At 39.7% G+C, this 16,398-nt stretch overlaps 1 protein-coding gene across 1 annotated transcript; it reads left to right on the forward strand.

The window, feature by feature from the left end:
- The first annotated feature begins 7,149 nt into the window (after positions 1-7,149).
- STMP1 (short transmembrane mitochondrial protein 1) lies at positions 7,150-13,278 on the forward strand. Its single transcript, XM_005482763.4, has 3 exons — positions 7,150-7,305; positions 10,266-10,319; positions 12,816-13,278. The coding sequence occupies exons 1-3, from the start codon at positions 7,291-7,293 to the stop codon at positions 12,894-12,896; spliced, it is 150 nt and encodes a 49-aa protein (XP_005482820.1). The 5' UTR covers positions 7,150-7,290; the 3' UTR covers positions 12,897-13,278.
- Positions 13,279-16,398: the final 3,120 nt, after the last annotated feature.

A 16,398-nucleotide genomic window follows, 5' to 3' on the forward strand; every position in this document is an offset into this window, starting at 1 on the left:
ATTAGGCCTTAAATGCCCAATGCTTTCCATAATTTGGAGTCAGGCCTCTAAGTCTGTCACATTTCCTCATCCATGGAATTTACACCTTTGCAGCCTGAATGTTCCCAAGTATAACAGAGACATATCTATCATCCATCTAAAAGAATTGTGCTATTGAAGTAAGGGATCTCATTGTCTGCATCTAAATGAGCCTATGAAAGAGGGAGTACTCAGTTACTGAAACAGAAGGAAATTTCGTGTTCTGAATTACATATTACAGACAAGTACAAAGCACAGATTTGATCTTATATTCATCAATCTGCTTTAAAAAAAATCAATACATATTTTGCTTAAGCTAAAATCTCACATCTTATAATATCCTTGACTTTAGATGTATGAAATCACAGTGATTTGAATGCTCCCTGTAACACCACATTGGCCTTAACAGAAGAATCATTCAATCAGTTCAAAAAGTCATTGCAGGAAAAATTAAGGACTTAGTACGGGTTCCAGACTTTTTCTTTTGCTTTTATTAAATTCTTGTAAATATTCCATTCTCTAAAAGCAGCTGTCACATGAAGCATGGGTTTTAGTAGCATTTGAAATTCTAAGTCCTTGTTGAGGTCTTTAAATTATTTAGCCCAAACCCCAAAGCCTGCAAAAAAGGGCAAACTGAGTGGCCCTCCTTGACCCTCAAGGAAAAGGCTTGAGATGCTCTGGAGCTGTAATTTCTCACTAGAAATCTCACAGCAGTCAGGGGCAGGGCTGAAAAGAGCATTCATAGAAGTTGTGCTCCCCAGATTTACTATATTGTCTTGTCTTGTACAGTTCTGGAAACTTGGGAAGTGGCAGCACAAAATTTCTAGGTAATTTGGTAACTGGGAGCATTTGAACTCTGATTGCTTGCCAGTGAGTATGACAGTCATCAAAGACAAACAGAAAGTGAGTGAATACCAAATAACTGTAATCAAGTAAGTGAGGTTCCTCAATTCTGTGAGGTGTGCAGCTTATTTGCACTGAAGACTAAAAAGAAATGTGGACAGGGCTCAGCAGAAAGCAACCAGAAAGTGTAGATTTTCTTGTGTCAGAGATTAAATGAATATTTAGAGCCACAGTCCTGCAAAGGCATGACATCTGTGACTTGTCACCTGTACTTCTCACTGCATACCTGAATTTGCTTCAAAACAAGAGTCCTGGGCAATTTTTAAAATATTTTCTTTTTGACATTGCTACTGTAAGGAGAACAGGACACTCTTTAGTTGATCTCTACATTAATTCAGATTATTTTAATTAACTGAAGCAATGATGTCTAAGAAAATACCAACAGGTAGAGTTCAAGGGGCTTGGGATTTTAGGGGTGATAGGTTGGTTTTGTTTTGTTTTGTTTTGTTTTGTTTTCATAAAAAGCAGAGCAAACAATCTCATGGTAGAAAGAGGAGAGCTAATTAAAATCTGGACAGATAATCTTATTCTTTTTGAAGGGTTGCTTTTTAAAGTGCAACACCACAATTAGATTATTCCACCAAGTTTAATGAAGTGGGTCAGTTAAACCAGTGCCTCTCTCTCTCTTATCTAGTGAAAATCTGGAGTGACTTTTGGAAGGAAAAAAAGTGTCTGAAACAACTTTTAATAGATATTAACTAATTCTGGAATAAAAAAATTGAAAGATGTTGATAATGTTTTTGATAATTTGAAAATATTTCTTGCATTCTTGCTTGGCAAAAGAGCACCACCTACTGATCATCACTCTAAAATTCCTGTATGATGTTTCCTTTGCATGTGTTTTATTTGTGTGCAACATCATGAACTTAACTCCAGAAGTTCTGGATGACCCTTGAACACATGAAAGAAAGCTTGTGTACCTTCAGCCATCAGCTGATCCCACTGTGATGTTTGATTGTTTTAGCAGCCAGCAGCACCTTAGCAGCAGGCAGCAAGCTCAGCTTCAGATCCAAGGCACAGAGGGCCCCAGGGAGGATTCTCCCAGCCTTATCTCGCAACCCAGGGGTGGCAGCCAAGGCTGGAGATCCTGTGTGTGCACTCAGGGCCTTAACTGCAGCAAGAAAGCTTAGCTACAAATAGGCTTTCTTTGCTCATTTTTCTGTACTTTTGATAGGATTTGAGTTCTTAAAAAGCACTAGTGGTGTTCTGAGAAACAATTTCAGAAATCTGGTGTGCTGGTGATTGCTGTCATCCTATGAGTGATGGGACTATTTCACCCGTGTCTCACACCTGATGTGATTGTGATGATTGTCTCTAAACCAGAATGTGAGGAGCTGAACCAAGAGCTCCCACAGCTGCCTGCACAGCTACAGCTGGAAATGCCAGCTAGATCTGCATGACTGGCACCCTTGCCCTCTATGGGTCTGGCACAGAGTGGAATTCATTTCATATCTATTATGTGTTCATGCAATTATGCCTCTCTGTGAGTCACTGGAGAATTATATATTCCTCATACATCATCTATTTCTCATGTATTGTCCTTGTCAGGCCACAGCACAGCAGCTAGAGCTGAAAGGTATCATTACTCAATAATTTCTTGCTTGACTCAGCCTCCAATTTTTGAATTTCTAGTCCCAGGGACATGTATTCATGGGAACATCTCAATTGGCTGGGGGAGGAGTTGTTTAAAGAACATTTCTAGATGTTGTAGCTCCAGGGTAAAAATTTAAAGTCATGACTCATTTGCATTCAAGATACTCCACTACCCTGCCTATAAATAAAGTCATCAGTCTTTTGGGTTTGAGGGTTTTTTTAATTATACACTGGAACTTTTATTGAACAGGTTTCCATTTCTCCCAGCAGGGTAGATGATTTTTTCTTTATTCCTGTATGCAAAGACTGAAAAATCTCTTTCCTCCATTAAAAGAAAAACGAAAACCTGAAAGATGGATATGGCACAGCCTCTCTGACCTGCACCATCATCTGACTGCCCTCATGATGAAACAGTTGAAAGCTGAGTCCAAGTCAAATATAAGTTGCTTGTATATATAAATATACTGAAGGAGTGGAGAAAAAAGAATAAAGCAGAGCCATTTACATGGGTAAAACCAGAGGCTCTAAGGTATGTGATCAGATATTAAGCAGATAAATTACAGCCATCTGTAGGCTTATATATATATCACTGTGTGAGATAATTCCAAGGTATATGATAAATGCATAGACAGGGCTTGCAGATCACCTTTTGTTGAAATACAGGATTAAGTTGCAATGCTAGGATGAAATCAATGGCTAAATGGGTCAGGAAATGCAGTTTCATGCATCTACAAGTAAAACAAAGTGTGGTTGAATTATCTTTTTATTTTTTAATTTAAAGTATTTCAAATTTCCATGGTTAGTTTGTTGGTGGAGCATCCCATCATTATTTTGCACATAAAGAGAATTTTGCTTTTATTTCATGTTTTCTAGCTAGCCCTCAATGTCTCTGATTCCCTCTCCTTGTGCCAAGGGTCTTGTGGAGTTACTCTAGAGAGGAACAAGCCACAGATGTTTAGATTCATATATTTAATTAGAACATCCACCATCAGACCATGCCACAAGAGTAAGGACCACTTTCTCATTTTATTGGAAATGCAGAAACAATCTTCACTGAAGTGGGGCCAGAGTCCTGCACCAGAAGGGTGACAGATCCCTCAACTCCAGCCTGTGATTCATTCTGCCCTTCAGCCCTGCTGCTAAGAGACATTCTGTAGGTTTATCTCTTCTGCTTCTCCTGGGGCTCACCTTCCTCATGCTTTAAAGTTTCCTTCTTTCTGCTGAGGAGCACTTTTAGGAGAAGGGGGTGCTCTGGAGTGCACTCTGGAGTTCAGTCTGAGCCCAGTAGTGCCTGACATCTCCCTGATCCAGCTGCTGTTGCAATATGGGGTCAATATGAAACACTATAAGCCAACCACTTCTTCTATCATAGCTACATTTGAAAATCTGGCCTTAAACAATCTGACTTACACGATGAGTCAGGGATGCTTTCTGTTTTTCTGTCCAAAATGTAGTAGCCTATTGATCTGAGAAGTCCAGAGGGCCTTTGGGATACAGCCACCAAGAGGAGACAGAAAGCACTGGAAATTATTATGGAAAAGATATTTTCAACAACTTTAATTAACAATAAACTGCACCACCACCAGAAAAAATTTGAGATGAAAGGCTATCTATTTTTTTTTTTTGAGGTAGACAATTACATTTGAAAGGTCATAAGTCCTACTAAATTTTTGGCAAGCTTACTGCCCTGCAGTTCTGATTTCTTATTACATATTGTTCAATACATGTCAAGTACAGAATACATTGTGTATCTATTGTGTGCTATAATAGTGCATGTCTTCATGGCAAGACAAAAGAGCACTGGATAACTACAACTTCTCAGAAACCTTGAAACCACATCACAGATTATAAAAGATACTTTTTTAAAATAAAGCAAAGAAAATGGGCAGAACTAAAATCAAAATGCACAGATTAAACACAATAAAATTTTAACAGTTTCAGTAGATGGTTTTCTGGCTCCATCTGGTGTTTATTTTACAAAATGTCTATCTCAAGGCAGTAGGATTTCCCTTTCCAGCTGCACATGGGAAATGAAGAGTGGTATTAAACATACATATTCTGAGGACTTACATTCAAAGTTGTATATTATTATTGGGGAAGTAAAAAGAGAATAATTTTTAAAATTAGTTTTTATATCCTGTGACAAATAATTTTCATGTCTGAGAAAGGTCTTCTATAGCAAACTTATGATTTCTCCTTAGGATACCAGTTAGAATGCCAAAATACCAATATTCCCTACCAAGCTTGCTTTGCTTGCATCTCATGATGGCTAAATCAATACTACTCCTTTACTCAAATAAACTCTCAGATATTTGCAACACAATTATCATAAGTTTTCACATCAAACATTTTATTGGTGCTGTTTTCAGATCTGACAATCACATATTTACTGCCTGTACAGAAAAATCATCTACTTCACTTGGTTTGTAATAGTTTCTAGGAGGATTTGATCCATCCCTGTCCCAGGGGTTGAAGCCACACTAATGAGTCTTTAGTTTCCTGGGCCTTCTTTTGGGCTCTTCTTGGAGATGTCTGGCATTTGCCCTCTTCCAGTCATTAAAGACATCCTCTGATCTCTATAACTTTTAATTATAAATTTTAATATTATCCACAGTGGCCCTGCAGCAATGTCAGCCACTTCTCTCACTGGGGCAAATTTTGTCCAGGCACATAGACTCATGGGGATATAAACTCTTCTTTGTTAGTAATTTTCACAATATTATGACAGAACATCCTTCTTTTCCACTGGGCCTAACATATAAAACATCCTTGTCCTAGTATGTTCATAACCCAGCAAACTCATTGTAAAAGTGGGGTAAATGAAATGTTACCCTTTAAAAAAGATATTCTCACTTTGTATAGAGTGGAGTACACATATACTGCACATGTTCTATAAAAACAATATTAAATCAACATGAATGCATCTTCAAATATGATTTAGCAATTGAGAATAATGCTGAGTAGCCAGTACTTCCTGACAAACAAGCTTTCTGCATGCCTCAGGGACTTGATTGGACTTGCAGAATACCAGAGTATAGTAGATAACATTGAGAAAGTCTACCTTAGCAGCAAAAAAATGTTGGTTTGGGTTGTTTTTTTTTGGTTTAGCTTCTCCCCCCCCCCCCCGCCCCAGCCCCATTTATAAAAGCATAATTGTTGCATTTATAACTACCAGGCTGAGCTCTTCCTTCCACTAAGTTATGCCATCCACAGCACCACCTTCTACACTCTCTGACCCAAAATGATTCAGCATTGGCTGATGCAAATGGAATAGTTTTACTTTAAAGGAAAAAAAAATAAAATTGGCAGTCCTCTAAATGTCACAGAGGAAATTTATGGCATGTAGGACAATAACCATGTAGAGTAATGTTGAGCCAAGACTCAACACATGTTGTATTCATTATAGCCTAAGCATAATAACAACATTTTTAATGAACCTTATCTCCCTGTGATGATACTGTGGAGGCATTATAACTACTAAATGCCTTGTTTGCCCCATCTGGTTTCTGACGTGTGCTTAGGCTGAGTCTAATATTATCTCAGTGCTCTGATCCTGCAGGCATGGAGAAGGCTTCAGTATTAGGAAAATAATTTTTAGCAGCTCATTTGTTCTTCTTTTCAGAACAAAATTCATTTGTGAGACCCCGGTAGAGTCAGTCATTCCAGAGAAATGACAAGGAAGCCCAGCCCTGGCTCTTGTGCCACATCCATTCAAATCTTTGTGTCACTTGCAGCTGTCAGCTCTCAGGGAGGGAAGAACACTACAGCTTTGGGACACCCTGAAATTCAGCAGAAAGTGGTCTCAAGTCCAGGTCCTTACCAGAACAACAACAAAAAAAGGTGTCACTTAGTATCTTTCTGTGCTTTTTTTCCTGAAGTGGGCAGGAGATACTTTACTTCACCAAGATACCTCCCTCAGAAAGGAAGATGCTACAAATTTTCTGTTAGACGGAGCATTGGAGCTATCTGGGAGCTGAGATGTAATGTGAGTTAACTTGCTTTCAGAGTAGTTTCCCAATAGATCAAAAATATACATATCTCGTGGGGGGGGAGGTTTGTTTAGTTTTGGTTTTTTTTGTTTGTGGTGTATTTTTTGTTTTGTTTGAGATGAGGATTAGTGGGATTCCTAAGAGGGATGGGCTTGAAAATTGGTGAAAGAAGCTTTGGGGTTTTGTTTTGTTTTTTGGGGAAGAGTTTGTTTGTTTTGGTTTTTTCTTGGTTTTTTTTTTTTTTTCTGTGTTTTCTTTTTTTGGTGTGTTTTTTTAAGAGTTTTTTGTTAGGTTTTTTGTTTGGGTGTTTTTATTTTTGGGGTGGGGTCGGGGGAGGAGTTTTGAAATAACTTGCGATAAAGCCTGCGATTCCTTACTGACTCGCAGCTAGAGAACTCTTCCTAACTGATATTTATTGCCCAAATCTCTATGAATTAGGTGTAGCCATTAAAATAAACCGAACTCAAAGTGATTCACAAAGAATGATTAATCATGCAATCTAAAAAAACAACAACAACAAAAAACCATTAAAAAAAGGAAAAAAAAACAAACTAAAACCAACCAACAACCACCGCTCGGCACCCCCGCGCAGCCCCTCAGGAGGGGCCGGAATGGCGCGGTCGCGGCTCCCCCTCACGCCGGGGCGCGGCGGGGCCGGGCCAGAGGCCGGGCCGGAGCCTTCCCCCGGCCATGGCGGCGAGGGCGGGCCCGGAAGGGGAGCAGGCACCGCCAGCCTCACTTCCCCGGCTGTCGGGCGGGGCGGCAGCGCGGGCAGCGGGCGGGCACCATGCTGCAGTTCTTGGTAAGGCTCTGGGCTCCGAGGCGCGGCGCCGTGACGCCGCCACGGCACGGCACGGCGGGGCCTCTGTCCGGCGAGGGGAAAGGGCGCGGTGTCCGGCCACGCACGGCCCCGTGTCCGGCCACCCCGGGCCCCTGTCACCGGGGCGGCTGCGGTCGGTGTTTGCTCCCCGGCAGCGCCCCATCCTTGGGCGGCTTCCCTTCTCCTCCTGCTTCCCACCCGTCCCCCTTATTCTCGCAGAACGGTGCCGTAAAGCTGCTCTGAAAATGGAGTTCCACCGCTTGTTTTTCCTCCATGCTGTGCTTTTATTTGCCTTGGAGATTGTGCTTGCTCACGGTGATGCTCCCCCTTGCTGCTCAAATTTCTTTGTGTAAGCAGAAATGCCTCTCTCCTTTAGAGTGAGAGCAGCCCATGCCGTTTTGTACAACCTTGAAAGTGTACCGCTGGAGATGTGGGGTTTTATATATGGAAATTAAAGCAAGGAATCGCGTTTCATTACTGCCCCAAAGAACAGCAGAATTATTAGACTGAATATTAGGCTTCATCTTGCGTTGGGGTGAGATAATGCAGCAGGCCAGTGAGTTTCATAGCAGGTGTTGATACAGAGCAAGAAATGATGGCCTGTTGTAAAATGGGATAGTCTTGCCTGTTTTTATATAATAAATAAATAAATGAGGCCTATTTCTCATCTCAGCTTCATAATGACAAGTATGAAAGGCTCAGTCATTTCTGTAGCTGTTTGTAATCCCCTGTGCACCCAATGGAAATCTTCAGTAAGGCTAAATATGGTTTGCCCCTCTCAAAGTTTCTGTCTTTTATCATCTCTACTGCTTTTTGCTAATAGGGATTTTGTTTTGTTTTGTTTTTTTCTAGCTGAAAATACTTTACAATTACAACTTCTCATTAGTGCATAACCGTTAGACAAAAGTTAGACTAATTCTGGGTTTGTTCCCTGCTTGGGTGTAGATTGGATGTTTGACTCTTGCTCTCCCTGGTTAGGGCTGTAGCAGAGAGATAAAGGAATAATCTCACAAACCTTTCGTTTTTGCAGGCCTGAGTTAAGCTTTAAATAAGCTATTTGTTTACAAAGCACCTTGAAATGCTGGGTGGAAACTGGAAGAGCCTGAACTCTCATCAGTCCTGTTGTTTTTAGTGAATATGCACATTTTCATTGGCTGTGTGTTTTGCTCTCCATATAATTGAAGTCTTAAGTAGTGATTTTTTTCCCCCACTGCTGGAGTTGTCAGCTCTTAAAATAAATGTAGCTGGGTGGATGCAGTGCTGGACTTTCCAATAAAGGAGTGCTCTTTAAGGGAGCACTGATCTCAGTATTATCTCAACTGAGTAAGGGCTGTCTCTCAACAGAATATAACATATATTGAAGAGGTTCTGGGTTAAAAGCCTAGAACACTGCTAATAAACAAGAATCTGGTTTGTGCTTGCAGGTGGCTTCCCTGACCCTGCTAAAGATACAGAAAATTTGCCTCTTTTAGAGTGATACTCTGAATTAAGAGGAATCACAGGTCTGGTTTTCACCAGTGCATTATTTGTTAGTATCTCCCACAGTACCTACTTAGCTGATAATTGAAACTGCAAGAGCATATGAAAACAGGACAGTACACACGAGAATAATTCTTCTTAAATTGTTAAAGCTAAGTTTAAAAAGCTAATTATAGGAATATAAGGACCTAATAAATATAAGGAATAAGACCAAAAATGGGTTTAAGAAAATACTGAAGTAATTTGCAGTCAGAGTTCCTTTGACAGCTCTCAGCCAATTTTAGTTTTCTATAGATAGATTTTCCCCAGTGCTGCTTATGGAATGTGGATCACAGAAAGGATGAGCTGGGCTGCTTTGGGCCTGGAAAATATGTCTGGTCAGTAAATGCTGGCAAAGTTGTTTTGTGGACTGTGGTTTTATTTTCCTTAAATAGTCTTATTTTGATAGCAGTGACCATGAGCAATAACAATTTTTAAAAATAGAACTGTCCTCAGCTGTTACAAAGAGTGATTTGTCTGCTAACAATGGATGAAAGCACAATATTAGTAGTGTCCCCTTTCAAAATAGTTAAATGAGCTTTCATGGCATAGGGCAGATTTATTTTGAAGTGCAAAAACAAAAATAAAATGTAGGATACTGAGCAGGTGCTGAATGGAAATCTCATCCCCTGCCTTTGGAGAGAGGAATTTTTTTCACTCTAGAAGTTCTTATGCTTGAGGATTTTCCTCAGCTGGCAGACAGGGTCTGGGCCAGAAACTGTGCTTGTGTTTTACTCTTGCTCTGCTTCCAGGGTGCATTTTTATGGACACCCTTCATCACTATAAATTCACAGTTATCAGAAGAGTTGTGCCCAGCTTCCAGCCAACTGTACTGCCTTGGAGGAGCCCCTAGGTCAGAGTGGATTTGGCTGAGAACTAATTTCGTGGGGTCAGAGGGGTTTGTCTGGAAGAGGCCCAGCTGGTGCTGCAGAAGAGAAGAAGCAGGTTTACATCAGTTTAAGTTCATGTTGTGAAGTTTTGGTTTTTCTTTTACTTCATACTAAGACATTTATGTCCCTTTCCAACGCTGAGCACTGTTATAGTGGGGTGTTGCTTTAGGCTTTCCCATCATGGACCAAGAGCTCTGGGATGTGTAGGTCTCTGCTACTGTCTCCCCTATTTTGTTAGGAGTTACTGCCTTTGTGGGTGTGCAGAGAACCTTACAAGGATGAACACAGCTTGATCCATATGGTCCTTGGGGATGTGGATTGAATAACAAAACTGTGTGGTGTTTTGGAAATGATATCAAGGTGTTTCTAGTGAGGAAGATGGGGAAAATCGCACCTCTCTGGATGAAAGATGAGAAATTTCGTAGAAGTAGAGTTGAAACTCATTAAATAACTTGCAATATCCCTTTTTTTTAATTTTAGCCAATAAGCTTTTGATGCAAGGATGTTAACTCTTCTCCCTTTCTTCCTTTTTAGCTTGGTTTTACTCTTGGCAACGTGGTTGGGATGTATCTGGCACAGAACTATGATGTGAGTATCTTGCAATTCTCAGAGGTAGACCTGTCCTGAACTGAAAATACATGGCTGTTTACCCTCAATTAGAATTGAACCAGTCTTTATTTTGATAGTTTATATTATTTGAACAGAATGCAGATCATGCTCACATGAGTTAGAGGAGAACTGAGACTTCTTCAGGAAGAATTGCCTCACTGAAAGAGTGGTCAGCATTGGAACAGGCTGCACAGGGAAGTGATGGAATCACCATCCCTGGAGGTGTTCAGGGAATGACTGGACATGGCACTTAATGCTCTGGTCTAGTTAACAAAGTGCAGATTGTTCAAAGGTTGGACTCTCTGATCTTGTAGGACTTTTCCAACCTTAATTGAAAAAAAAAAAAAAAAAGAAAAAATGTAACCAGAACATCATCTGTGGTAGTGTTGTGCTTAAATCCTAAACTTCTGTTCAGTCCTAGAGCCCAGCCTTCTACAGGCAAAGACAGGAGAAACAGAAAAGGTTTATCAATTGCTCATGGATTTTACCAGCACAAAATACTGGTTTCCTGTCTCAGCCTGTCTTCTTACAGTGTTCTCCACTTAGTATAACTGTTAATAAAAATCCTCAAAGTATGTGAAATGTCTTTCTTCTGGACTCATAATGAAAATAAGTTTTGCCAGCTTTTTTTTGTAAATGTGATACTTTCTCCTACTTCAAAAGTGTATTGACCTGCAATTTTTATTTCCTTCTTTTCTCACAGTGAGAAAAGAAAGAGAACTTTGTTTTTTCAGTTCTCAGTTAACAGTTTTCAATGTGAGAGGGCAGAGGAAAAAGATTTCAAGCTGAGCCTTCAAAACATGCTTTTACTTTCTGCCAAGTCAGCAGAATCCCCTGTAAGAGCAGTGCCACTTTACTTACTGGCTAGAGGAGTTCATAACATTTAACATAGAAATATTTTTAAATTCTTAGGCAATCTGCATTAGCCTTAATAAAAGAAACAAAGTTTTTGAGGCATCATTGGTGTTTATGTTCTGCTTTCTTCTCATCTTCAGTATTGAAGTAATCTTGCGTAAGAAAAAAATCTTATATTTTGCTTTGTTTATGCACAAAGTTTGGTGATTTTTTTTCTGTCAGTCAGTCCTGTAAAAGGACTAATGACAGACTGTTTCTGTCCAATACATGTTTTACAGTGTTACAAAAATGTAGTCGTAAGAATATATTTGGATGTATCAATATGTATCACAAGCATTGTATGGTGCTTTTCTGGCAGCACTGCTGAAGTATTGCCACAAGAGGGGGACTCAGGCTTTTGATTTGCTGGAAGTAGCTCCCTGGAAATGCAACACTGATTTGCTGCATGAACATGGAAATTTTACTGCTGGTGTTGAAGATGATTGGTTTGAGGTGACATTTAATATAAGCTTGTCATAATGAGGTCCTAATTCTGCAGCTGTGCACACAAAGTGCTTAGCAATAAGTACATGGAGGGTTCTGCTGACAGTGGTGGAGTTCTCTTGGTTTAGTTTAAATGTCAGGCATGTTACATGCTGGGCTCTTAATTTCATTTGCTCAAACAGATTCATTCTGAAAAGGAAGGTAAGAGGAACTTGTTACCAATTTTGTGAGCCTCAGACCATTTAATGCGAGAACTGCATTCTGTTTGGATTAACTTCTGCTCTGTGGTCAAGTTACATATGAAGTAAAAACCCAGGATTTTTTTTTTTCACAGCTAAGAGTGGAAAATTTGCTTTAATATTGTTTTAATCAAACATTATTTTATAAATTCATACATTATCACTTCCGAATTTTAGATAGTCATAATCTTTTCTTTGCTATTAATAACTTCAGCTTTTTTCCCTTTCAAGTGATCAAAATTTACTGTTGGATTGTTTTATCAAAATTATTTTATTTGTAAGAGAAAGCTGAAGATTTGGAGCTCACAAGCAGTAAATTGAATTTTCATTCAAGTGTGAAACTGCAAAAAGGTGCCAATTTGCAATGCAGTAGAATTCCCCAGTGAGGAATTTTGTTTCCCACAAGATGAACCAGAAGAAATATTCCTTAATAAATTTCTTGAGAACATATTTGATGCTCTTGAACATCTCTTTTCTCTTGGGATATGACCAGTATAGTGCAATCTAATTTCCCCTTTGAAATCCTGTGCATCAGTGTTTAAATCTGCTTATTTTTGGCAGTTTGTCTTTTTTCAGTCAGGAAGCCAGACTGGTCATGCTAAATTTCCTGTAAGGTGATCCTTTTTCCTTCCTCCTGTTCTCATCACTGACTTACAGCCTTAATAATCTAAGTATTTCCTGAAGCCTCATGTGAGGTGCTCTCATCTGCTGTTTGCCTGACACTGCTTAGATTTAATCTCTGTGCAAGGCAACAGATACTGGAAATATCTCTTAAAAACCAGTTTAAACTTTATGGAGTTTCTTGCTTTGTGTATGGTATTGTCTTTCCTGATGAAACTCATGTAGCCAGAGATTTTTTTATAGTGTGGAGTTTGATTGTTTTGTTTTCTCTTTAAAGATTCCTAACATTGCAAAGAAGCTGGAAGATTTTAAGAAGGATGTGGAAGCCAAGAAGAAACCTCCCAATGACAAGTCCTGAAAGAGAAATGTTCCCCAGGTCAACTCTGTGTGTGCAGCAAGGATGCAATTTTTACCTTTCAGGCAGCAAAGGTCAAGTAGAGGGTTGGCATGGGAGGTTGCTCCACTCTTAGTCTCCTAGAACTGGAATATCCTTTTGAAAGGGTGGCTGTGAACTTTTCCTGGGACTGATTTTCAAGGGTTTCAGAATTTGGATTTGCAACTGATGCGTGACTGGATGGTATCATTTGTATTTTTCAGTATTTCTTTTCCTAATATTTTGTAACCTGTTTTTACCTGATCCAACTGGAGTGCTTTTGGTCCTGTTACAATTGTAACCTCACACTTGATAATACCCTAGCTCTTAGAACAGCACAAAGGAAATTAAATGCATCAAGGAGTAACTTTGAGAGTTTCTTGTCATTTGTTGTGAGCAGTGGTTCTTCACTGTCCTTAAGTCACACACAAGCAAAGCAAAAAAAACAGCCATTAAAACCCCTAGTGTGTAAGAAAACTTATCCATTGTAGAGCTCTTGTCTTCTGTTTGAAACCATAATTCTGCAAAAATCCTGTTGTAAATCCTGAAAGAAAAATTGCAATGATTTGAATAGATGTCAATTTTATTAATTCAAGAATCTATCAAATAATTTTTTTCCCTTAAAATGGAAGCAGTCTATCAACTCTGTAACATGGCTTAAATGACTGAGTGCCCTTGACAGTTTTTTGCAGGACATGAAGAACACAGAAAAGTGTTTCTGTGGAAGATGTTCTTGCTCTTATTGAGAATGCCTGATGATGAAGGGCTGCAGACAAGCACAGAGAATGACCTCCATTTGTTCAGGCTCTAGATTAAAGCATACCTAGAGTGCTTCTCCATTAATGTTTTAATTAGGATGGGTATTGTGGCTTCAAAGTTGTTTGTCCTTTTACTATGTTTTCATTCTCATCATAGGAAAACCACATGGAGCACATGGTCAGCATTCCTCTCAGAAGAGACTAAATCAGAAGATGTGCTTTGATCTCTAATGGGTGTTTAGTCCATTAGACAGGTCTAGGGGCACTCAGAAGGAGAAGAACCCAAGCTCTGGACACTAATTGTTTTGCTTTGTCAGTGAAATGTGCTGTTTGATATAAACATAGCATCAAAGCTTTAAAGTACAGAACTCTGTGTATCCATTGTAATTTTCACTCTCTACCCCAAAGCCTTTAATTTTTGTTACATCTGAGTGACTCCCAAGTTCAGGAGTTCTCACTGGATCAGTAAAGACACATTTACAGAGTACCATACACCAAACGCATCCTTTGCCAAAGTTTGGTGGTGACAGAGTTCTTCCACAATGCATTCCTGAAACACAGGAAGGTATTCCTCATGCAAAGATTCTCTTCCTTAAGCAATATAAATATGTATAAGGAATATTTCACCTGTAATTTTAAATCCTTCCTTTCACCTCTGCCCTGAAATGTGTAGCTGACATAAAAGCTTTCAGTATTTGCAGAGAATTACTTGAGAAGTTTAAAAGCCAACTCAAGTCAGACAAACTTAGTAGTGATGCAGCCAATTTTCTCCACAGGAAACACTCCAAGAAACTGACAGGGAGAAATGGTTGTACCACCTGAACCCAGCTATCAGAAGCCCTGTGGTAGCAGCATGTGTGGAAGATACCCAGAGAGATTTCCATTGCCTTCAGACTTCAGACCTGACTGAAGGGATTTTCTTCCATGCCCAAAAGTGTTTCCCTAGAGTGATAGTGCTGCACAGCTGTTTTCATGAACATGATGAACTTAGGTTTCCCCCAACTTCCTGTCCCTCCCCTCCCTTTCCTATTCTTGAGCATTGAAAAATACTGTCTCTAACCCATTCATTTTTCTTTGCTTGTCATGTAAAATTTTATTAGTGTTTAAAATTGGATTATTTCTTTGCTCAAACATATTTTATGTTCTTCCCTTTCTTTACATGAGGATGAGAAGTGAGATAATGTTCAAAATCTCTGTATTTGTTGCCAAACAGGCCAGTTACTCTAAAAGTGTTTTTGGAGCTTACTCTTCAGCTAAGCATTCCAAGCAGATGTTAGAATTCTTTTTTTTTTATCCCTATCATATTAGTAAGTGAAAAGCTGCAGCTGTAGTACTGTGGAAACAATATCTGCTCATTAATATTAAAGACAAGATTTTTGAGGTGTTTCACACTATTGGCAACACTTTCCATTTTAGCTCAAGCTGGGTTTTTTCCTCCCACATAATAAACTGTAAATCTGCATAACATAACACAGCTGATGTGGACTTTGCAAATTCTGTATAACACATTTTACCTAGCTTGAGGTTCTCCTAGGTGATACTAAAATTTCACCTTACCTTTCAGAGGGCAGAGGGTGAGCATAGATAATGAGTGCTTGATGCAGGACTTGCATCTGGTGGCTCAGAATGCTTTGGATGCACTGGTGTCATAGCAGGGCACAGAAGATGGATCCTTCATGAAGTTACTTATGAGCAAGTTTCCCATTTAACATGGACTCTGTGAATGTCCCTTTCAAATGCCTATGTGGATAGCTAAAGTTGCCAGCTAAAATATGCAGGCTTCCTTCCTTTCCTAAAAACAGTTTTGTTTGTTTATTGATTGTTTTGAGACATATTCTGGAGCTGAAGGTTCAAGGCAAAATGGGAGGAAAGGAACTGACAGACTTCCAAAACATTTACTATGGGTTGAGAGTATTATCCTGTGTTGGAAAATGCTGCCCTAAGGCCCTTCTGTCATTAAACAGTCAAGGGTTAATAACCAAAATATAAACAAAAAGCCAGACAACAAAGCTCATTATTAGCTTATTGGGTACCAGAACCCAAATAAAGTTGGTGGATGCACCTCACAGAACTTCACTAACATGAATGTTCATTGGTTTTACATCCCAAACCCACAGCCCACTGCCTCATGCACCTACCTGGTGGGACATGGCAGTGACAAGTGCCAGCAGCTGTGAATGTGGAAGTGTGCCAAGAGCACCAAAACAGGAGAAACAGTCTGTTGGGGAAAGTCCTTACCTGAGTCCACTCCAAATGCCTCTGTACCAATCTTGTGAGATACAAGCTATGCCAGAGCCTCCTGGAAATGTATCTGAAGAAATATTGTTTGAGATGTGCAAGAGCTATTTCATTTGCCTCCTGCTATTGCTGTTCTTACTGAAGAGCATTGCTGGGCACCCTGTTTGATTTGTGAGTAATCCCAGGTCTCCCTAAGGCTGGCTGGAATGCCAGCTGCTGGTCTCTCACAAATAAGAATATCCGATGTTTGTATCCCCTGGGAAATCTCTGGGATAGCAAGGTGTGGTGGGAGCTGAGCAGAGCTGAGAAATCAGCATTAGGAAGGCAGAGAGTGATTTGTTGCTGAGCAGCAAAGCAATTGGAAGATGCTGGTGTATGAAGCATGAAGTGAAAAGGATTAGATGAGTGCAAGTGAAAGGTGCAAAGCAGCTAAAAAGCCCTGGGAAGAAATCAAGCCAGAAAATTTATTTCTGGCCCGGGGAGAATGATCA

This window comes from Zonotrichia albicollis, chromosome 4 (assembly GCF_047830755.1).
Source record: "Zonotrichia albicollis isolate bZonAlb1 chromosome 4, bZonAlb1.hap1, whole genome shotgun sequence".
NCBI classification, from domain to species: domain Eukaryota; kingdom Metazoa; phylum Chordata; class Aves; order Passeriformes; family Passerellidae; genus Zonotrichia; species Zonotrichia albicollis.